Raw genomic sequence first — 21509 nt, forward strand, 5'->3', positions numbered from 1 at the left:
AGAAGGGAACGCACACCGGAAGTGGCTTGAGATCCCACCATGGCGGCGGCCAAGTGCCTGCGCTGGGGCGTTAGACGGGCCGGAACTTGGCTATTCCCGCCACCAGTATGCTGTCCCCGCCGGGCTCTACACACACAGGTAGACGGCACCGAGTTCCAGAGCAGCTACAGCCTGGACAAACTGTACCCCGATTCCAAGGGTGCGGACACCGCCTGGAGGGTGCCGGTGAGCCAGGAGGGGCAACCTTAATGAAGACGGGGTCCCATTGGCCGTGCGTGGAGCCACAGAAAGGCTTCTGCGCGGAACGTGACGTCTGGGGGCGGGGCCTGTCGTCGTGGCAACCGAGGGGCGGGGCCTGTCGTGAGTGGCATGGTCTCCTGTGGCTGGGCGATGGGGGCCTAGGGAGAGTCGGTTAAGTGGACGTCTTTGGAGACCTGTGGCTTTGGAGATCTGCCTTTGTTCCTAGTCGTCAGGCCCACCGTCTTACCCTCAGAGGCATTCTGGCCCTCCAAGATGGCATAACAAAAGGCAGGGGCTACCGAGCGCAGGTGGCTCGCGCCTGTAATTCTTACTCAAGAGACTGAGATCGGGGGATCACGGTTCGAAGCCAGCCGGGGCAGAAAAGTCGCCGTGAGATTCATCTCCAGTTAACTACTCAAAACCCGGAAAGTGGAGCTGTTGGTCAAGCGCTAGGGACAGTGACCAGACCTTGAATTCAAGCCCCGGTACTGGCACAAAATAAGTTAATTAACTAAGCCCAGAAGGAAGGAGGAATGCTAGAGATAGAGCTGCCCTTTAAAGTAGGGCAGGGCCCAGTGAAGAGGTGGTACTTAAATAACAGGAGAAACAAATCAATGAGCTGTGAGAATATTGGGGAGGTGAACACCCCAGGTGTGTTTTATGCTCCAAGGCAGTTTTTTATAACCCCTTCACGGGTATTTATATAGACACAGATAAACAGACATACAGAAATACACATTTCAGCCACACACATGTGAGTAGCACATAAAACCATCTCAAGGCAGTAGCATACTGGACAGGTATGGCTGATCAGGGCAAGTGCAGAGTGAAGCGCCATAGGAGAAAGGTAGATAGGAAAAATGTCCCCCGGCCGCCTTTAACCTTTCTTTTGAATGTAGAGACCTCCTGGAATGTTGAGCTAGAGAATGGAATGATAGAACCCAGTTTTAGAAGGATCCTTGATAGAGTCTGGCCACACTGCTTTATAGAGAATGGCCGTAGCAAGATGAATTAGGAGGCTGTAATAATGCAGGCAGAGAGGATAAGCAGGGTGGAAGCAGCAGGAATATTACAAATTGATCAGATTCTAACCCTCCTGTGTATGTGGAAGGCCTGTCCCCTGTGATGGTCCCTGTGGTGTGACAAGTACATATGGAACTGAAGTTGTGTGAAAAGAGGTTTGTTTGAGCCAGCAAGTAGTGAGTCACCAACATAGATGACATTTTAATCATGGAAGTATGAAAAGAGAAATGATTTCCAGTGCACACCAGTATTTAAGATTACAAAGGCCAGAAAGCCAGTGGTTTATGCCTATAGTCCTCCCCAAGACCTGGAAGATCATGGTTTGAAGCCAGCCCAGGCAGAAAAGTCTGCTAGACACTATTTCCAGTTAAACAGCAAAATGCCAGACTTGAAGGATAGCTCAAGTAGTAAAGCATCAGCTGTGAACCCTTCATGAGACTCTTAGTTTAAGCCCTAGTACATATGCCTGCACATTGTACACACACATATACACAATAAGATTGCAAAGAGCTAAGAAAGAGGTTCTGAGGAAGAGACATAGGGAAGATATCTTCCCTCAATCTTTTTTTTTTCTTCTTTTTTTGTCAGTCATGGGGCTTGAACTCAGGGCCTGGGCCCTGTCCCTGAGGTTTTTTGCTCAAGGCTAGTGTTCTACCACTTTGAGCCACAGTTGGGCTTCCAGGATTTTTTTGTTGTTGTTGTTTTGCTTGTCGGCCATGGGGCTTGAACTCTGGCCGTGGGCACTATCCCTGAGCTCTTCAGTTCAAGGCTAGTGCTGTACCACTTGAGCCACAGCACCACTTCCAGTTTTCTGGTAGTTAATTGGAGAGTCTCATGGACTTTAGTGCCCAGGCTGGCTTTGAACTGGCGATCCTCAGATCTCAGCCTCCTGAGTAGCTAGGATTATGTAGACCACTGGCACCCAGCCTGGACTTCAGTTTTTGAGTGATTAATTGGAGATAAGAGTCTCATAGGAATTTTTCGGCCCAAGCTGGCTTTGAACCACGATCCTTAGATCTCAGCTTCCTGAGTAGTTAGGTTTACAGGTGTGAGCTACTGTCACCCAGCTTCCCTCAATCATGCTAAGACAAAAGGGATAGAGGCAATGCCTGGGCTTGGAGTTTAGCAGCCAGGAGGGATCCAGATAAAGATGCTTTGTGCTTAGAGAGCCAAAAACCCTTGAAGAGGGTAGTGAATGTGCTGGGCCTATGGTCCCAAGGATTTAACGCTGTAGATCATTGCTGGACAAAGAGCTTAGGGAGAGATCCAGATGAGGAGTCCTGAGGTAAGTTAGTTTGACAGGAACCTGTAGGGCAGATGTCCCAGGCCCTATCAAGGCAGATTGCCTCACCTGTGAGCCTCCTATGGTACCTGAAGGAGCAGGGTGTACAGGTGACCAGGCTTGATGCTCTGGGGTAGAAGAGGATGCTCCATACTGTGGCTACACACAGATACACGTGTACAAACACTCCCCAGGTCTCTGGTGGTACCCCCAAGAGCTTATGTCCAGTCAGACAGGGACAGCTGGAGATGTGAGTACCGTTTCCCAGAGAAGTGCCTCTAAGGTGGTGTGTCTGGAATCAGCAGATGCTTCTTCTGTCACTCTGATATGATGATTTTGTTGAAAATGGTCATTATTATTTTATTTGGGTGAATTATTGTTTTAACATCACTTGTTTTGTTGCTCTGGACCAGTTAGGGAGTCTCCCAGCATGTAACACTTTTTTTTTTTGACACTGTGTACATTACCTTGCAGGATGATTTGAAACAAGCCAGCAATGACATCCCTTTAGGTAAGTAAGAAGGAGACCAGAGGTATAGGTCAGTGGTAGGAAACCCCACCCCCCAATCCTTCACATGTTTCTTCCAGATCCCTCGCCTAATTAAGGAAAAGAAATGGTCTCTGGGTAAAAAGTAAATAGCTGTATAGCTGCTTATATACAACTACACAGGCTACCACACACATAAAGAGTTCCTTTCTTCTTTTCTTCCTTCTTTCCCTTCCTTTTTTCCCCCTTTCTTTTCTTCTTTCTTTCTTCACTTCTGTGTTCATATGTGTGTGTGTGTGTGTGTGCATATTACTACAAGTTTAAACTCACTCTGGTCCTTATTCTCTCGTTCAGTTTTTTTCTGCTCACAGTTAATGTGCTACTACTTGAACTCTGCCTCCAGTTCAACTTGAACTTGGTGTGTGATTGCAGTTCCTGATCTTTTTCACTCACAGCTGGCACTCTTACTACTTGAGCCATACTTCCATTGGATCTTTGCTGGTTCTTTAGAGTCTCATGGACTTTTCTGCTCAGATCTGTTTCAAATCTTAAGCCCCAGAGATGTGAGCCACTGGCACCTGGCTTGGTACTGGAATTTAAATCCAGAGCTTCTTACTTGCTAGTCACATTCTACCATTAGAGTCACCCTTCCAGCATAGATCTCAGTTTCTGACTGAGTGTAACCAGAAGGGAGGGCTGTGTGGTGGGGAAGCTAGACTGGTAGTAGGTTAGCAGGTTGCATATTAGGGCATGGCATAGTCATTTGTGTGTGTGTGTTCCTCCATTTCACAGATCGCCTGATGATATCTTACTGTCGGAGTAGCGGGCCTGGGGGGCAGAACGTTAACAAAGGTATAGGTACCTTGGTGTGTTTTCTTTTACTTTAAAACTCAACTTGGTGCTTGCCTAGTATGCACAAAGCCCTGGGCTTGATTCCTCGGTACTATGTGCACAGAAAAAAACTGGAAGTGATGCTGTGGCTTAAATGGTAGAGCACTAGTCTTGAGAAAGCCCAAGGACAGTTCCCAGGGCCTGAGTTCAAGGACCAAGACTGGCAAAAAAAACCCTTAAAACAAAAAAAAAAAAACAAAAACAACTCAAGGGGAGAGAGTCAGGGGAGGAAAATGGGGACAAAAACATGAGAAGGGGTAGCAATGTTTGTGAAGTAATTCACCTTCTATCCTGCGAGTATAATGTAACCCTTCTATTAATTACAATAAAAATATATTAAAAAAACCCCACTCAACCCAGGGTTGAGCTTGAGAAGGGAACACTGTGTCTACTATGTCTGCATGCCTGTGAAATAAAGGGATTTTTCAGCAGCAGCTTATGTGCTACCAGCTTAGAATAATCCTCTCTATTCTGACTGTGATCTGACTCGAAGGCTCTCTTCTGTGGGTTGCTAGACTAGGACGGGCTTGTGAAGCTGAACAAAGAGTACTCAGTGTGAGCAGCTAGCCTGGTCCAAGAATAGGTTTCCTTCATTCTTTTTGGTTTGTTTGTTTATTATTTGTTGTGCCAGTACTGGGACTTGAACTCAGAGTCTGAGCACTGTCCCTAAGTTTTTATATACAGTGTTAGTGCTCTATCAATTGAGCCACAGATTCACTTCTGGTTTTTTTGGTGGTTAACTGGTGATAAGAGTCTCATGAACTTAACTGCCCCAGCTGGCTTCGAACTTGGATCCTCAGATCTCAGCCTCCCCAGTAGCTGGGATTATAGGCTGGTGCCTGATGGTTCCCTTTCTTCTGTACGGGACACATTCCTGCTCCTTTTTGGGACCACAGTAGAACTGTACACAAGCACTGTACATTGGGTTACCAGGATCTGTTTTGTCTTAGCTTTGAAAGCTTGTGCTGTGGCTGGTTCATACAGGCAGCAACATGCAGAGTTGGGGGAGTGGGGGAATCCCTCGGGCACTGGGCCTTCCCAAGAGCCTTGTGACCCAGGCCCTGTTCTCCTTTCATCCACAGTGAATTCGAAGGCGGAGGTCAGATTCCACTTGGCAACCGCAGACTGGATAGCAGAGCCTGTGCGGCAGAAGATCGCAGTCAGGGTACTCACCTGCCGTTCTTCCTTCTGACGCCACACAGCGGCTAACCCTGCCCCTTGTAGGACCCATTGTTTTCTTTGTTCTCTGCAGCATAAAAATAAGATCAACCGAGCAGGCGAGTTGATAGTCACCTCTGAAAGCAGCCGCTTTCAGTTCCGCAATCTGGCAGATTGCCTACAGAAAATTCGAGACATGATCACTGAGGCCAGCCAGACACCCAAGGAGCCATCCAGAGAAGATGCTCAGACCCGGAGAATTAGGTATCAGACAGTACCCTAGGCTGCTCTGAACTAGTCTGTGTGGCCAAAGGCTGCACAGTGAGAGGAGGTGGGGTGGAGCCTAAGTCCTCCCCAGAGGCAGGTAAGGACTCTGACCTTCCCCAGAAGTGCACATCTGGCACCGTGGATGGGGCTGCGTGGGTCCCCATTCAGTTTCTGGCTCCTCTAATCACTCTGAAAAGCACTGACTGGATATCTGGGTCTCACGGCTGTGTTTTTGTTTCCAGGATAGAAAACATGAATCGGGAAAGGCTGAGACAAAAGAGAATCAATTCTGCCATAAAGACAAGCAGGAGGGTAGATGTGGACTGAAGCCGCCCCGCAGCAGCAAAGACCAGTGTTCAGGGACATGGCAGGAACACCTTGAGAAGATTGCTCTGTGTTATTTGTCTATGGCTAATGATTGCACACTGACTGCATTCAAGAACTGTCAGCTGTCCCTAGGCAATGTCAGGTGTTCTTCCCATCCCCCCACATTGCTGGCTCTAATAAATTTCCCAGCTTGCTGGGCTCTACTTCCCCTTCACCATGCTTCAGAGCCGAATTCCTTCTTTTTCTCTCAGCGAGATAGATCTGCCAGGCACCAACCGTTACAGTATGGCGCATGGGTGTGTGTGTGGGGGGGGGGGTTCTGGGTTTGTTCTCAAGGGGCACACAGTTTGAGGGTATGGGTTTTAATTAGGGAGGAGGACCTGGCATCTGAAGGTGACTGTGAACACGCACCGTGTGAACACGGGGTGGGAAGGGGCTGGCTGCTGCTGCTGCTGAGGGAGCCCGTGAGTGACGCGGTCCTGCCTGGGGACTGTGGGAGGTGTACCTGAGGGGTAAGGGAGAGCCGGTGAGAAGACTCAGATCCCAGGGAAGGAGTTAGGTTTGGGTTTTTTTTTGTTTATTTGGTTTTTGGTGTTTTTTTTTTTTTTTTTTTTTGGCTTGTCATGAGGCTTGAACTCGGCCTGGGCACTGTCCCTAAGCTTCTTTTGCTCAAGGCTAGCACTGTACCACTTGAGCGACAGCTCCACTTCTGACTAGTAGATTGGGGATAAGGGTCGCAGAGATTTTCCTGCCCTGGCTGGCTTTGAATGATTCTTAGATCTCAGCCTCCTGAAGTAGCTAGGATTACACCAACACTTAGCAGGAGGTTCAGTTTTAATAAACAGAGAAGCTGGAGGGTACTGATGGCTCATTATAATCCTAGCTCCATAGGAAGCCAAGATCTGAGGATCACAGTTCAAAGTCAGCCTGGGAAGAGAAATCCAATAGACTCTTAATCCCAAATAACCAGTAAAAAGTTAGAAGTAGAGCTGTAGTTGAAGTAATAATAACTCTTGAGGAAAAATGTCAAGCAAGTAAGGCCATGCATTCAAGCCCCTGTACTGGTACACAAAAATAAAACATAGGAGCCATGGAGTACATGAGTTTGAGAGAGGGAGTGTCGTAGGTTAGGTGCCGTGTTAGGTGGTAGACTTCAAAGGTAGAGCTGGAAAGATTTTTACAGTTCCCTGTGTGGGGATGAGGATGGAGGTTAGCCTGACAGAAAGTTCTTAGAATGTTCTATACTGTTGGTTGAGTTCTCCCATTTGACAATACTGCATCCTGTGAGGAAATGAACTGGGTGTGTGCAGGTCCATTCCTCCCTGCAATCCAGGCAGACACCAGGGAAACATCATTTATAAATAACTTTGGGGGCTGGAAATGTGGCTTAGTGGTAGAGGGCTTGCCGAGGGTTCCTTAGTATCACATTATAGTAAAAAAAAAAAAGCTGATAGTGGAGTTGTGGCTCAAGTGGTAGAGCGCTAGCCTTGAGCAGAAGACACTTAGGGACAGGGACAGTGCCAGGCCCTGAGTTCAAACCCCAGGACTGGCCAAAATAAAGTAGCTTCGGCACCATACAGAAGACCAGGGGGTTATGCAGAACATGCAACATTCACACATGGAGGTTGGAGGACGGCAAGGAACAGAAGGAAGTCATCGTTGGGTATTCCCGCAGGTGACAATGGCTCAGGAGGCAAAGCTGGGAAAAGGCCCTGAGTTCAACACCCCCCTCAAAAAAACGGGGAAAATTAATTTCCATTATACTAATATAACCCAAGAAAGGTCTCAAAAGACAGAGGCAGAGTGACAGCCGCAACCAGAAGGGCAGAGGCAAGGTGGGTAGAGATGAGGTGGTATAGAAGACCCGACTCCATGGAAGGGAGGCTAGGTAAATGTATCTTTTGGAGATACCAGTGAGGACCCAAGTTACAGAAACTGGGAAGTCACTTCTAGACCTGTCTGGGGCTGGGACAGTGAGTGCACAAATGACACCCATCTCCAGCTCCCCCCCTCCCCAACGCACCCCACTCCCAGCTGAGACCCTGTGGGAGCTGCCCATCCTGTAGTGACTCCTGCTCATCTCCAGGGAATCACAAGCCTTGGTTTCTAGCTCAGTTCACTGGAACCCAGAGGTGCCACATACCAGCCAAGACACTTGACCCCTACAGAGGCTCTTGGGGCCACTACTCAGCCAGAATGATGAAAACACAGGGTAGAGGTTTGCCAACCGTGGTGTAAGCAGGCAGATAGCCAGTGGCAAGTGGGGAGGAAATGCCAGGTGCTTCAGGACCTAGGGATGAAGTTGGCCTGGGGAAAATGGGAGCTGGGGGAGGGGAGCAGTAGTCTCAAAGGATGGCTGCATGAACCCGCCTGGCCCACAGGAGCTGCATGTGTGGCCAGGAGTGAGGCGAAGAAGGAGAGGTATTGGGAATGCAGAAGAGGCAAGTCTGCACGCAAGGAGGAAGGAAGGAAAGCAGAGGAGGCTTAGGAGACACTTGGAACTGGAGAAGGCAGGGAAAGCAGGAAATGCACAGGAGAGGATGAAGGGGGAAACAAATATCAGTGGTTCTCACGTGCAATCCTAGCTATTTAGGAGATCTGAGGATCTTGAAGCCAACCTGGGCAGAAGAGTCCATGAATGAGACTCTTATCTCCAATTAACCAGCAAAAAATCCAAAGTGGGAAGTAGAGGTATGACTCAAGTGCTCAAGCATCTGCCTTGAGCAAAAAAGCCAAGTGAAAATATAAGGCCCTGGGGGCCGGGAGTTTGGCCTAGTGGTAGAGTGCTTGCCTAGCATGCGCAAAGACCTGGGTTCGATTCCTCGGTACCACATACATAGGAAAAAATGCCATAAGCAGTGCTGAGAGGCTCAAGTAGTAGAGAAAGTCCAAGGACAGTGCTCAGGCCCTGAGCTCAAGCCCGCACGACTAGCACCGAAAAGAAAAAAGAAAATATAAAGCCCTGAATTCAAGCCCCAGTATCCCCCCCACACACACACGCATGCACACACACACAAACACAGTAGGATCAAAAGAATGAACATGACAGGTCTCAAAGACACTATACTGAATGACAGAAACAACTATGATTTCACTAAGGCATTGCTCAAGAAGAGGCAAGACTGCTTTGTAGTGGTAACAATAATAATAATAATACAGATAAGGAGGTGCAGAGAGCCCTCAGGATGCCAGGAATACCTGTCTTGCTGCAAGTGGCTGAAAGACACTATGTGCATAGGTATAACAGACTCCAGCCTTCTTTGGTAGAACTGAGAGACTGCAATTCAGGGTCTAGAGCTGCCCTCTACCAATGGAGTCACAGCTCAAGAGCCCTGCTGTTTGTGTCTGGCTGTTTTGGATAGAGTCTCTTTCAGTCTGTCCTAGTTGGCCTCAAACTGTGGATCCTCCTGCCTCTTCCTCCCAGTGGTTGGGTTTATTACATCTGGGGTGCAGGACATCCTCCAGGCGCGAGACTGGAACCACACGGACTAAAATTCTTTCCCCTCACTGTTGTTAAGTGGAGGAAGGAGCACCATTTCCAAGCTCCACAATTATGGAAGGAGAAGGGAAGAGGAATGTTTCCAAGTAGATCCTGGGTTCATCTAACATTTTTGGACAATCCTGTTAGGTTGTTTTTTTTTTTGCCTTCGTCATGTCCTGCCCTCCCCACACCCTCCACACACACACAAGGGTTGACTATAGATGGTGTACACCACGGGTACACCACGGGCCAGAGCACTAGAGCCTGCATCCCCGGGGTAGATGGGCTCCAGCGAGGCTCCAGCGCCCTTGTGAACTGGGAGGGGCTGGAGCCTGGCTCTGGCCGGCCTCCCTGGACTGCTTTGCCCTCTGAGGATGCTACGAGGCCACTGTTCTGGTAACGACATCCATTAGAGAGATGAAGACAGACAGCACGTGCTGTCAGCCCCAGTGGCCTAATGGATAAGGCACTGGCCTCCTAAGCCAGGGATTGTGGGTTCGAGTCCCACCTGGGGTAGTAGCGCTTATTTTACCCTACTTAGCGATTCATCGGATGGGCTTTAGCCTACAACTTGACAACGATGTAAAGTGAGTGTCAGCAACTCCTAGGGAAGGAAGACTTCTCTCCTCTTGTCAAAAGCAGGGCCAAGGAGGTCTGAAGTGCACTGCGATCGCCCTTCCAAGTCCCCAACAAAGGAAGTGCAAGACAAGGTAGCACAGCCTGCCATAAAAGAAATCCTTTGATGGGGAGGGAACTACGGACAAAAGCTCGAGAAGGGCTGTCAAAATGTGAGAAGTAATGCACCCCCTGCCTGGCGAATGTAACTGTAATCCCTGTGTACATTACCCCACACCAAAATATTATCAAAAACGCAGCAGCAGCGCTCAACACCCCAGGTGGGACTCGAACCCACAATCCCTGGCTTAGGAGGCCAGTGCCTTATCCATTAGGCCACTGGGGCACGACAAAAGGAACGTGTTCCGTGATAGATCGTCTGCAAACACGTGCGCTGGCACGGCAAGCCCAGGTCTCCGCACGTACGTCCTGGCTTGATCAAGCAGCTGGGCTGACTGAGACGCAGGGAGGTGACCCCTGACTCGCATTGCCGGGGAAACGGGGCACGGCCGCACTCTGAGACTGCCATCCCCAAAAGGCCGATCCGTAGAGACTTGAACCTGTGGCTTCCTGACTCGAAGCCAAAAGCCGTATCCACTACCATACGCGGTACCATGGAACCCACACAGACTCCCACCCCCAATATCTAGGTGCCAGGCGCGGCGGTGGCGGCGGGGTGAGTCGGGTTAGCCAGCGTGGCAGGGCAAATGACCAGGCAAGACGAAGTCGCTGGCATGCTCTGATGCCATAAGTAATGGCTTCTAGAACCACTTATACTACATGGCAAAGGAAGAGTGCTGGGTAGACCGCGTGGCCTAATGGATAAGGCGTCTGACTTCGGATCAGAAGATTGAGGGTTCGAGTCCCTTCGTGGTCGGTGCATTTTAATCCCAATGGGTGTAACCTCAATACATCCGACTTTTGATCCTTGTTTTACAGATACAAAAGCCACCACCAAATAACTGCCGCTGAGTCTCCTCTGATCTACGGACACACTACGGTGTTTCCTCCCTTTCGTGTGATTGGTTTTACTTCTGATGGCTGCCGGACGTGATGTCATCACGCTGCTAACGCCATCACAATTTAAGAGCCATATGAGCTAGCGCCGTTTGCGTGAAGCCCCAGTGGCCTAATGGATAAGGCACTGGCCTCCTAAGCCAGGGATTGTGGGTTCGAGTCCCATCTGGGGTGATTCTTGCTGGTTTTTCATTTTTGTTTTGAGTTGTTTTTTCGAGGTTTTGATGTCGCGGTGGAGTCTACACTTGATTTTTAAACCTAAATCTTCCTGCTTCGGCTTCTCAAGTCCTAGGATTACAAGTCTGTGCCACCATGCCCAAGAATGATCACAACTTAAACAGAAGTGACACAGAGGCATCCGGAGTCCGACCATAATGGAGACATTGAGGAAGAAAGGGATCTCTGCGGGACCTGCTGCTAGGCAGAAGAGGAGGGCAGGAGAGTTGGCCCCCAAGATGAGGGCTGGTGGAAGGAAGCCTGAAGCTGGATATTTCAAGTAGAATATACCGCCCGATTTTATTTTATTTCCAAAACATTTCTCTTTGTTATGTTAGAAAAACTCTTCAACTTAAAGATAATACTCACCTAAATTTTTTTCTTTACTAGATTTAATATTTAAATTTGGGATTTTTTAAATGTAATTTAAGATACCTTGTGTTATAAATAAACATTTTTCCAATGATTCAAAATGCTACTGAAATTATTGGACATTACTTACGTGCATTGAACTGATCTCAGTTCTCTGAGCTTTTTACTCAGGGCTAGCTAGCACTCAACCACTTGAGTCATAGCTCCATATCTGGCCTTTTGGTGGTTAATTGGAGATAAGAGGTTCACAGACTTTCCTGCCCTGGTTGGCTTTGAACATTAATCCTCAGATCTTAACCTCTTGTGCTGCCTTTTCTAGTTTTGTTGTTTTGGTTTGGTTTTAAATGATATATTACAGAACAGTACAATTTACTTCTTGACTCTATTTTCTTCAGTATTTTGATTATGCTTTTTTCTATAATCAAATATACTGTATATTGTATGCTAAAATGTTTTAGGGCATTTGGGGATTTTATTTGTGGTATGGTCTTGCTATAGAAGCCATCAAAGTGTAGCTCAGAAGGGTCTCATATTTAAGTATCCAAATTTGCAACCTAATCATGCCTGGCCACTGTCCTTGGACACTTTTTGCTCAAAGCTAGTGCTCTGCCACTTGAGCCACAGCACCACTTCCGGCTTTTTCTGAATATGTGGTACCGAGGAATCAAACCCAGGGCTTTCATGCTATGGCCAACACTCTATCACTAGGCATGCTTCCGGCCCCTGTGAGATTCTTATCGTTAATCACCAAAAAGTCAGAAGTAGAGATATGCCTGAAACAGTAGAGCAGCAGACTTAGGCAAAAAAAGCTTGGGGACAACACCTGGGCCCTAGTACTTAGTCCACATTGAAATATCTCAAAAGTATTTTCTCATGGGTAATTGGTACAAATCAAAATCCAAATAAGGCCCATATGCAGTATCTCAATGTTGGGTCTCTTCAATCCCTGTTTTGGAAGAAGGGGAATTCCTAGAGTCTGAACTCAGGGCCTTACACCTGGTAGGAAGCTAATTACATTATAGAACCATTATTGCTGTGGTTATCTTTGAGATGGAGTCTTGTTTTTTGCCCAGATGGGGCTGGACTGTGATCCTCCTATTTATGTTCCTAGTATAGCTGAGATCACAAGCCTGTCCCACTATGTGCTTGTGAAGCAGGAGCTCTGCCACTCGAGTCACACCTCCAGGTCAACCCCCCCCCCCAAAAAAAAAACCCCACACTTTTTAATGTGAAATGCAGTACAGTGGTAGTCTGAGCACTATACGAATGAGGCTTTGGGTTTGAGTCCTAGCAATTAAAAAAAATAAGTAAAACGAGGGGCTGGGAGTTTGGGCCTGGTGGTAGAGTCCTTGCCTAGCATGCACAAAGACCCAGGTTCAATTACTCAGTACCACATACATAGAAAAGGCTGGAAGAAGTGCTGTGGTTCAAGTGGTAGGGTGCTAACCTTGAGAAAGTGCTTAGGCCCCGAGTTCAAAGGACTGGCACACACATACACACACACACACACAAAGTAAAAGCGATACATGTGCAAAATGTCAAACCACCCAGGAGAGCATAAAACAAATTAATAGGACCCCTAAGCTGTCATTGTGTGACACTCAGTCCTCCCAGGGCCTCTCAGAAGCGAGATGTCATGAGCACTAACACAGGACCCACCACAGTGGTCTGTGATCATTGAGTTGAGGATTTTTTCCCCCATACTCTGAGTATTTTCACCTGGCTGTTGTCTGAACTCCAAGAGCTTCAGTCAAATGGCTGGTACTAGTTCCAGTCCAGGGACTCCACTATCTGGAGGCAGGCAAGCATATGACTTTTGTTTGTGCTGTTTCAGACATTAAAAGCAGAGCCACCACTGCATGTCTCTAATCATGCTGTGACCCAAGCAGCTCTGGGTGGACCAGATCTCAGCGCCTCTCCCCCACCACGATGGAGAGCCCCATGGTTCTCATCAACTTCTATTCAAGAAGACAGCAGACTTAGCCTGGGCTGCATAGGTTTTGATCTGTACATGCCACCCTCTGTCTGCTATTCCCAGCAGGATTTACATGGCAAGTTACATGGTTGTGCTTTCATACCTCAAGCTTTCTCACTTGACTTTCATTACAATCCAGTGTGTAAATAACTGAAGTACCAAGAATAGCAAACAAGAAAGTCTAAACTCAGCAATGATGTGGTGGGCACACCAGACCCTCCAACTTCAAGTGCAACTCCTCCTGCCACCTCACGTTCATTTAAAAAGTTTAAAACCCCTAAGGTGTGCTGCCTAGACTGCATCCAAACGCTTGGGTTTGAGAGCCCCTCTGGCCTCCACCTCCTAGGTCGCCGAACTCCAGGCAGCAATGCTGCCACCAGGCCTTACTCAGGAGTCTTACAAACCACAATAACACAGTAGGAAGTTAGTTCCTGTTGAGACAGGGACTTGTTGTCCAGAATGGCCTAAAGCTATCTTCCTTCCCACCTAGCTTCTAGGAGACTATAGGCATGCATCACATTTTAGTAGGAATTTAACCAATTCACTTTATAGGGACTTGTAAAATGCCTATTAAATGAATTCATGGAATTAAAATAACTCTCTGCTCAAATGCAAATGGCCACCAACAGTTAACTTTGTGACAAGGTTTTCTTTTTGCTAGTACCGGAACTTGAACTCAGGTCTGGGCACTGTCCCTGAGCTTCTTTTGCTCAAGGCTAGCACTCTACCACTTGAGCCACACAGTTCCACTTCTGGCTCTTTCTGTTTATGTGGTACTGAGGAATTGAACCTAAGGCTTCAGCATGCTAGGCAAGCACTCTACCACTAAGCCACATTCCCAGTCCGAAGTTTCCTTTTATTTCAGTTTTTGTTGTTGTTGTTAGTAGTGGGGCTTAACTCTGGGCCCAGGTCCTGTCCTTGAGCTCTTCAGCTCAAGGCCAGCGCCCTACCCCTTGAGCCACAGCACCACTTCGTTTTCTGGTGGTTAACTGGAGATGAGTCTCACTGTCTTTAGTGCCCAGGCTGGCTTTGAACCATGATCCTCAGATCTCAACCTCCTGAATAGTTGGTATTACAGGTGTGAGCCAATGAGCCCGGCTTTTCTATCAGTTTTGTGCTCAAAAAAGTGAAGGGCAGGAGAGTCAGTCCTGGTTCTGGCCTGAAGTTAGGACCGGCTGTTTGGCTCATGGACAAGCAGTGGGGGACACTTCCTCTGATGCATTAGTTAGAAAGCAAAGTAGGTGTTAAGATCCTCAGCAGATAGGGATTCCTTTTTCATATCTCAGTGAAATACTTGGTCACAGGCCTCAGGTCCTGTCTGGACGTCCAGCAACCCTGAGGCCTTGGACATGTGTGTGCTCTTAGGAATACTGATCCTCTGACACCAGCTCATCAAACACCATTCATTCATCTTTCCACTTAACAGACTCCCACTTCCCTGAGACCACGTCAAAGGAGAGGTCTGACTATCTCATCCACAAAGACAGTTCACGTAGAACTGTGTGATTATTTTTATTTTTAACATGCAGAGTTTGTGATGTAAGGACGATTAGTGCTTCCTCCCAGACTTGATTTTATAAATTCTCGATTGGCTTGTGGGGCCAGTAGGGGTACTTCTCCATATCTAGTTTGGTTTCTGGGAAGGCTTCGTTCAAGTCCTCTATCGTCATCTGATCAAAAGGAATCATATTTTTCATTTTTTCCAGCTGGAAAGAACAGAAATGTGTTTAGTTGAGGGAAAACAGGCAGTGGAAATGCAAACCTAGAATCCTAGGTGAAGAAGGCTGCATGCAGTGAGAAAGGATCCCTGGCCTGCCACACCCACAGCGCCGCCTCACCTGTTTCTCATACTCTTGGATCCTTATCTTTGACTGAGACACAAACTCAGCACAATGTTTCACCTTTAAGAGAAGAGAAAAATTCTGTCAGAAACAAAGTTGTGTGCTGAGGCCGAGACCTAAGGGGACTAGGCCTGTCTGTCCTTCCCAAGATTCCATGGAGCTCTTCCTCTGCCAGACAAAGGGCTTGAGTCAGTGGGTCTCAGACCAGGACTGCAGTCAGAACAACCACGCAGCCACTCAGCCACAGTTGTATCTGGTGGAACCACTTAGGTTCCAATACTGGCCTTCTTGGCTTTCAGGAAAGCTGCTGGGTTACTTGAACACAACTTGGATAAAACTTCTACTGACAACTCCTCCTAGTTGCTTTTGACAACTTTATTGAGGTACAGCTGATCTACATACAGTAAAATGCACAATTTAAATGGCATTACTCGATATATGTGAAGCCAAAAGCCCCTTTCCTTCTGTCTCCAAGCAACTACTGATATAAACCTGTCACTACAGATTAGATATGTTTTCTACAGATCTGTAAAATAGAATTATATGGTCCTTTTCTTCTTGTTGGCTCCTAATTCAGCACAATTATTTTGGAATGTATCTATGCCACTGCATTTAATACCAATTAATCCTTCCTTATTGTTGTCCATATTGTATTCTTTTTTTGGGGGGGTGGGAGGTATGGGGCTTGAACTGGCTTGGACCCCTGGGCCTGGGTGGTGTCCCTGAGCTCTTCAACTCAAGGCTACCACCCTACCCTTCAGCTAAGCCCCACTTCCCGTGTTTTTTAGAGGTTAACTGAAGCTGAGTCTCAGGTCCTTTTGAGCCTGGGCTGGCTTTGAAGCTTCATCCTCAGATCTCAGCCTCCTGAGTAGCTAGGATTACAGGCATGAGCCACTGCGCCCACCCAGCAATGTCCATATTGTATTCTTGAATTTGATTCATTCTACCTATCCTAGCTATTGAGAAATTTAGAGTGTAGCCTAATGGTAGAGTGCTTGAAGCCCTGTGTTCGAGTCCTCGGTATCACATATATACATAGAAAAGGCTGAAAGTGATGCTGTGGCTCAAGTGGTAGAGCTCTAAGAGAAAGCCCAAGGAAGTGCCTACACTCTGAGTTCAAGCCCCAGATCCGGCAGAAAAAAAAAGGAAAAAAAAAAAAGAAAAGGAAAAAGGAAACGAAATACAGAGCTAAGCCAGATGCTGGTGGCTCACGTTTTATCCTAGCTATTCAGGAGGGTGAGATAACACGACCCTGGCCAGCCTAGGCAAGGTAGTCTTCAGTTAAACACCAAAAAGCCAGAAGTGGTGAAACAATGGGTCGAAAGAGTACCAGCCTTAGCCTTGAGCAAAAAAGCTCAGGGACAGTGCCTAGTCCCTGAATTCAAGCTCCAGGACCAGCAAAATAAATAAGTCGTCATGGCGCTTGAACTCAGAGCCTGGGTTTTGTCCTTGAGCTTTTTCACTCAAGGTTAGCTCTTTGAGCCACAGCACTACTTCTGGTTTTCTTCTCTTTTCTTTTTTACCAGTCCTGGGACTGAACTCGGGGCCTGAGCCCAAGGACACTTGGGCTTTCTCAAGGCTAGAACCCTACAACTTGAGCCACAGCACCACTGATGGTTTTTTTTCTATGTATGTTGTACTAAGGAATCGAATCTATGTCTTTGTGCATGCTAGGCAAGCACTCTACCACCAGGCCAAACTCTCAGCCCTGCTTCTGGTTTTCTAGTGATTGAGATGAAGAGTCCCATGGGAGACTTTCCTGCTCAGATTGGCTTTGAACCACAATGCTCAGATCTCAACCTCCTGAGTAGCTAGGACTGCAGGTGTGAGCCACTGGTGCCCCACCAGAGCTATGATTATTAAGAAACTTCCAGAATAAATGAGATGTAAAAACTTACATCTTCCTTTTCTTCAACATCCACCAGGGCAGTGTATTTATCTTCCGGTACAGGAATCTTCAGGGCATTAAACTGTGAACAGGGACAGTGAGTTATCACCAACACACCCAGAAACGCAAAGCTCACAGCTGCTGTTCTCCATAGATCTTACAATACATTTCCCATTTCAAGAGGAACCTGGTAGCATGTCAGGTATCACAGAAGGAATACTGTATTGGTGAGAGGAAGGTCTGCTCAACCCTATCACTAATTAGCTAAGATAGCTTGTTTCCTCATCTGAAAGGACAGCTAGCTGTTATGCGTTATGACCAAGAAAACTGCTTCGTAGCACCTCAAATCCTGTCCACGTAATGGAAATAGAAATGGTCTGTGGAGCCTCATGTACTGGCTCACACCTGTAATTCTAACTACTCAAGAGACTGGGATCTGAGGATCGAGGTTCAAAGCCAGCCCAGGGACTAAAGTCCATGAGACTCTGATCTCCAATTAAGCCCCAGAAAACCAGAAGTGGTGCTACGGCTCAAGAGGCAGGGTAGTAGCCTTGAGCTGAGGAGCTCAGGGACAGGGCCCAGGCCCGGAATTCAAGCCCCATGATTAAAAAAAGAAAAGAAAAGGTCTGTGGAAGACTATCAAGTGTTATGGCCCAAGCATTTTCCATGGCACAGACTAGTAAAGGACTTTGGATATGGAGCTTAATCTGGAAGAATCAAAGGAAGAGAGGTGAATGAGAAATTACAACTAAAAGGAACAGAACAAGGACAAAACAAAGAATATAAAACATGCTAGTCTGTACCAAAGGGAGGAAGGTGGGAAGTCAAGAAGAAACTCAGGCAGATGAGTTGGTAGGCTTTTGACTCAACAGGGCAGGATATATGTACAATCACTTCCCTGTACCTATCCATCATTTAAATCTATCACTGTGCCAAGGGCTAGTGACTCATGCCTGTAATCCTAGCTACTCAGAAGGCTAAGATCTAAGAATCTTAGCTCTAAGAATCTAAGAATCGAACCCAGGCAGGAAAGTCCATGAGACTCTTATATCCAATTCACCACCACCACCAAAAAAAAAGAAAAAGAAAGAAAAGAAAGCTGGAAATGGAAGTGTGGTTCAAATGGTATAATCATAGCTTTGAAAGGGGGTGGGGGAAGACAAAACAAAAATCACAGCTTAGGGATAGCCCCCAGGCCTGGAATTCAAGCCCCAGGATCAGCACAAACAGAAAATAAAAATAGTAAGATCTATCATCACAAGGTCTTTGGCCATGCCATCCTTGCTTAACCCTGCCTGCCCTGGTGGTGCCAAGGTCCTGTTCTATCTTCTGCTTCCCACCCACTAATCAGATGAGTGTCACAGTTATCTGATCTCACCTTCTTCTCAAAGTCATCCACTAAGCCTGCCGTGGCCACATTGGCCTTGTAGTAAGCCCAGTCAATAGCTGGTGGTTTCTCAGACAAAGCAGCCAACCTGTTTACATGGACAGGAAGTTAGGAAAAGACAAAATTCACACAGAAATTTTCCTAGTCTTTATTCCTATGGTCTGGTGTCATCATACTTTTCTCTTGTAAGGTCACCATGAAAATGCCAGAAAACATGTTTATTTGGAAACTACATGGATTTCTTTATTCTTTTGTTAAGAAAATCCCAGAAATTTGTGTAATTCCAAAGCATTTGTTTCAAGATCAGTAGCTAAGTATTAGATTTCCTCTCAGAAACACACCAACCTGGAGCTGAGGATCTCATTCCATGACTTCAAGGAGTTAGCAATAGCCTTTTGATTTTGGGGTATAATCTCTCCAAAAGCTACCCAGTCAATGGCTTTTACAGCAAATTTACGCCCAGCCATCTTAGGATCCTGGAAAATAAAACAGGTCAGATTAAACCAGTGTTCTTAGCTCCACAACAGTGGCTCACTCCTATAATTCCAGCTTCTCAGGAGGCTAATATCTGGAGAATCACAATCCAAAGCCATCCTGAGTGGAAACATCCTTAAGAGTATCTCTCCAAAATAACTAGCCAAAAACAAAAAATAAAACAAAAACCATCCAGGATAGACACGTGGCTTGAGTGCCAGTTGGGCAAGTGCAAGACCCTGAATTCAAACTCTAATAAAACCAAAAATAACACACACAAAAAAATGCACCAGTGTTCTTGCAAAGAATCTTTTAAAGAGTGGTTTATCAACTTGGAAGTGTTTATAAAAAGAAGAACTGGAGGGGTGGCTCAAGTGGTAGAGTGCCAGCCCCATGAGTGCAAAGCCCTGAGTTCAAATTCCAGTACTGCCAGACCCACTTGGTGGGTCTCTCTATCACCTAGAGGGATGAGGATTACTAACTCAGAAAAGGAGGTAACAACTCCACAAACTGAAGCTGTGTAATCTCGTATCTCTCCCAACAGAGTACTTTCTCAATTCTCCTATTTAACCTTAAATGCTCAGACCTCTCCCGTTTGCTGTGTCTTTGGAAATGCTGCTAAAATAATATTCATGCACTGCATAACAAAAAACTACCAAGTTAAATGTTTTTCTGCCCAGATTGTGCTTTTTTTCACTTATTCCCCAGTACACAGAAATTGACATTAAAACTTTGACAAAGGTAAGTACAGCAAATCATGGGATAAAATTTCATTACCTGTAAACTGTGGATAATAGTCATCCAGTATAGTTTCAAAAGCTGTTAGAAATTATCAGATAAGTGTGTGCACATCCACTCCTAGTATGCTTCTAGAAACATCAGGGGCATTCTCTGTCCCTGCCCTACCAGACTTGTCACACATCTGCACCTCTTATTCAAGCCTTATCTCATTCACTTACACTCACCCATGCCCTGCATTTTAGATGCATTTGATATACAGGTGAATGCAAGGTAAGACATAACATGACTGCAGCAATTTTCAAACCAAGACAACACAAAGGAAAGTAACTTGAACCAAAAAAGACTGGGGATAAGATCAGACCTAAGAAAATCTCAAAGCTAAAGATCTTTAACAAGCTATGAAATGAATTACAGGAGAGGTGGAAATCTTCCTTGAAAACATACAAATGATGACACACCTATCCCAGTCCTTTCCTTCTCACAATCATTTATGATTCCTGGAAAAAGGAGAGCGTCAAGGAGGTGGCTGGTTAACCTTTTCTGCTAGTTCTGAGGCTTGAACTCAGGGACCTGGGCACTGTTCCTGAGTTCTTTGCTAAAGGCTAGCGCTCTACCACTTAAGACACAGCTCCACTACGGGCTTTTTGGTGGCAAATTGGGATCTAAGAATCTCACACTTTCTTCCTTGGGTTGGCTTAGGACCGGGATCTTCAGATCTCGTATTCCAGGCGTGAGCCACTCGTGCAAGGTTAATTTTTTATTTTTATTTTTTTGCCAGTCCTGGGCTTGAGCACTGTCCTTGGACTTCCTCAAGAGCTCTCCCACTTGAGCCTCAGCACCACCTCCAGCTTTTTTCTATGTATGTGGTACGGAGGAATCGAACCCGGGTCTTCGTGCATGCTAGGCAAGCACTTTAACCACTAGGCCAAACTCCCGGCCCCAAGTGCAGGTTAACTTTTGAAGAAGCCAGAGAATCAAACAACTTCGTACACTTTCTCGAGCACCATGAAACAGGAGTAACAGAGCGTCCGCCCCGCCCCGCCCCGCCCCGCTCTCGGTTCCCACCGTTCCCACCGCCCAGAATAGGGTCAGGAACCTACAAGGCGCTCGATGAAGACTGAATACGAACCCTGCACTTGAGCAGCCTGAACTCAGCCCACGTCGGAACCCTGGCTCCCACCCCGAGGGGGCGGCCTGTCCAGCGTCCCGCCACAATCTGACGCTGCGACCGTGTCGCGTCCCTGCGATCCCGAAAGCCAACGACGCAGCCGTCACGGAGCTGGCAGCGGACTGAGCCCACCACAGTGCGTGGCCCCGGCCAGGCCTCCACTAGGCCCCGCGACTTCGCGGGCTCGGACAGATGAGCTGGGCAAAGCGACGCAACCGCAGCCTCTACCGACCCGGATGCCCAAGGTCCGGAGTCCTCGGTGTGGGCGCAGCAAGGGACGGCGCAAGGTCTGGGGGACCACGGCACAGCAGCTCCTGGATACTGACCTGACTCTCGCAACCCACTCACCTTCACCGACCCAGACACAGCGTCGGCTCCTTCAGCAGCAAGCAGCGGAAGTAGGTCACCGGAAGGCCTTCCCTCGCCCAACCCGAGTGCGCAGGGGGCGGGTCTCTCGCATACCAGCCAATAAGGTTGGAGCGTGGTGTGGTCTGCCCCCGCCCCGGGGGCGGGCGCCGCGCGTGCGCCTCCGAGGGCCCGGCGGATTGAGGGGCGCTCCCGTCCGCTCCCCCCGCCCCACCCCCGCCGATGGGCCGGCCCAGCTCTCCCTGCCGAGAAATGGGCCGGCCCGGCGGCGCGCGGGCAGCAGTAGCGGCGGC

At 47.5% G+C, this 21509-nt stretch overlaps 2 protein-coding genes and 4 non-coding genes across 9 annotated transcripts; 4 read left to right on the plus strand and 2 right to left on the minus strand.

The window, feature by feature from the left end:
• Positions 1-10: 10 nt before the first annotated feature.
• Mrpl58 (mitochondrial ribosomal protein L58) lies at positions 11-5764 on the plus strand. 2 transcript variants are annotated; one of them, XM_090350249.1, is made up of 6 exons: positions 11-138; positions 3020-3056; positions 3825-3884; positions 5006-5088; positions 5176-5345; positions 5591-5764. In XM_090350249.1, exons 1-6 carry the CDS (start codon positions 40-42, stop codon positions 5673-5675), a joined length of 534 nt encoding a protein of 177 aa, XP_090206375.1. In that variant the 5' UTR covers positions 11-39; the 3' UTR covers positions 5676-5764. The 2 variants fall into 2 exon arrangements, with proteins under 2 accessions (XP_090206375.1, XP_090206374.1); XM_090350248.1 differs by having other exon boundaries at positions 12-225.
• A 3835-nt stretch (positions 5765-9599) lies between these two features.
• Trnar-ccu (transfer RNA arginine (anticodon CCU)) lies at positions 9600-9672 on the plus strand. The gene has a single exon. It is a non-coding gene; the product is annotated as a tRNA-Arg (tRNA).
• A 372-nt stretch (positions 9673-10044) lies between these two features.
• On the minus strand, positions 10045-10117 carry Trnar-ccu (transfer RNA arginine (anticodon CCU)). Its single transcript has one exon. It is a non-coding gene; the product is annotated as a tRNA-Arg (tRNA).
• A 458-nt stretch (positions 10118-10575) lies between these two features.
• Trnar-ucg (transfer RNA arginine (anticodon UCG)) lies at positions 10576-10648 on the plus strand. Its single transcript has one exon. It is a non-coding gene; the product is annotated as a tRNA-Arg (tRNA).
• Positions 10649-10889: 241 nt separating this feature from the next.
• Positions 10890-10962, plus strand: Trnar-ccu (transfer RNA arginine (anticodon CCU)). The gene has a single exon. It is a non-coding gene; the product is annotated as a tRNA-Arg (tRNA).
• A 3863-nt stretch (positions 10963-14825) lies between these two features.
• Atp5pd (ATP synthase peripheral stalk subunit d) lies at positions 14826-21279 on the minus strand. 3 transcript variants are annotated; one of them, XM_090350251.1, is made up of 6 exons: positions 21199-21279; positions 18813-18943; positions 18459-18555; positions 17091-17162; positions 15190-15252; positions 14826-15057 (listed from the first exon to the last, which is right to left on the minus strand). In XM_090350251.1, exons 2-6 carry the CDS (start codon positions 18932-18934, stop codon positions 14926-14928), a joined length of 486 nt encoding a protein of 161 aa, XP_090206377.1. In that variant the 5' UTR covers positions 18935-18943; positions 21199-21279; the 3' UTR covers positions 14826-14925. The 3 variants fall into 3 exon arrangements, with proteins under 3 accessions (XP_090206377.1, XP_090206378.1, XP_090206379.1); XM_090350252.1 differs by having other exon boundaries at positions 21177-21252; XM_090350253.1 differs by lacking the exon at positions 21199-21279 and adding an exon at positions 21083-21170.
• Positions 21280-21509: the final 230 nt, after the last annotated feature.

Source organism: Megascapheus bottae, chromosome 17 (assembly GCF_031878675.1).
Source record: "Megascapheus bottae isolate mThoBot1 chromosome 17, mThoBot2.hap1, whole genome shotgun sequence".
Classification (NCBI taxonomy): Eukaryota; Metazoa; Chordata; class Mammalia; order Rodentia; family Geomyidae; genus Megascapheus; species Megascapheus bottae.

Bases quoted from the DNA above. Each gene is read 5' to 3' on its own strand.
- Mrpl58 (XM_090350248.1), top strand. From the start codon at position 40: ATGGCGGCGGCCAAGTGCCTGCGCTGGGGCGTTAGACGGGCCGGAACT. The intron at 226-3,019 runs GTGAGCCAGGAG...ATTACCTTGCAG, and splicing joins ACACCGCCTGGAGGGTGCCG to GATGATTTGAAACAAGCCAG. The intron at 3,057-3,824 runs GTAAGTAAGAAG...TCCATTTCACAG, and splicing joins CAGCAATGACATCCCTTTAG to ATCGCCTGATGATATCTTAC.
- Atp5pd (XM_090350251.1), bottom strand. From the start codon at position 18,934: ATGGCTGGGCGTAAATTTGCTGTAAAAGCCATTGACTGGGTAGCTTTT. The intron at 18,556-18,812 runs GTTGGTGTGTTT...CCATGTAAACAG, and splicing joins AATGAGATCCTCAGCTCCAG to GTTGGCTGCTTTGTCTGAGA. The intron at 17,163-18,458 runs GTGAGATCAGAT...CCCTGTTCACAG, and splicing joins TGGATGACTTTGAGAAGAAG to TTTAATGCCCTGAAGATTCC.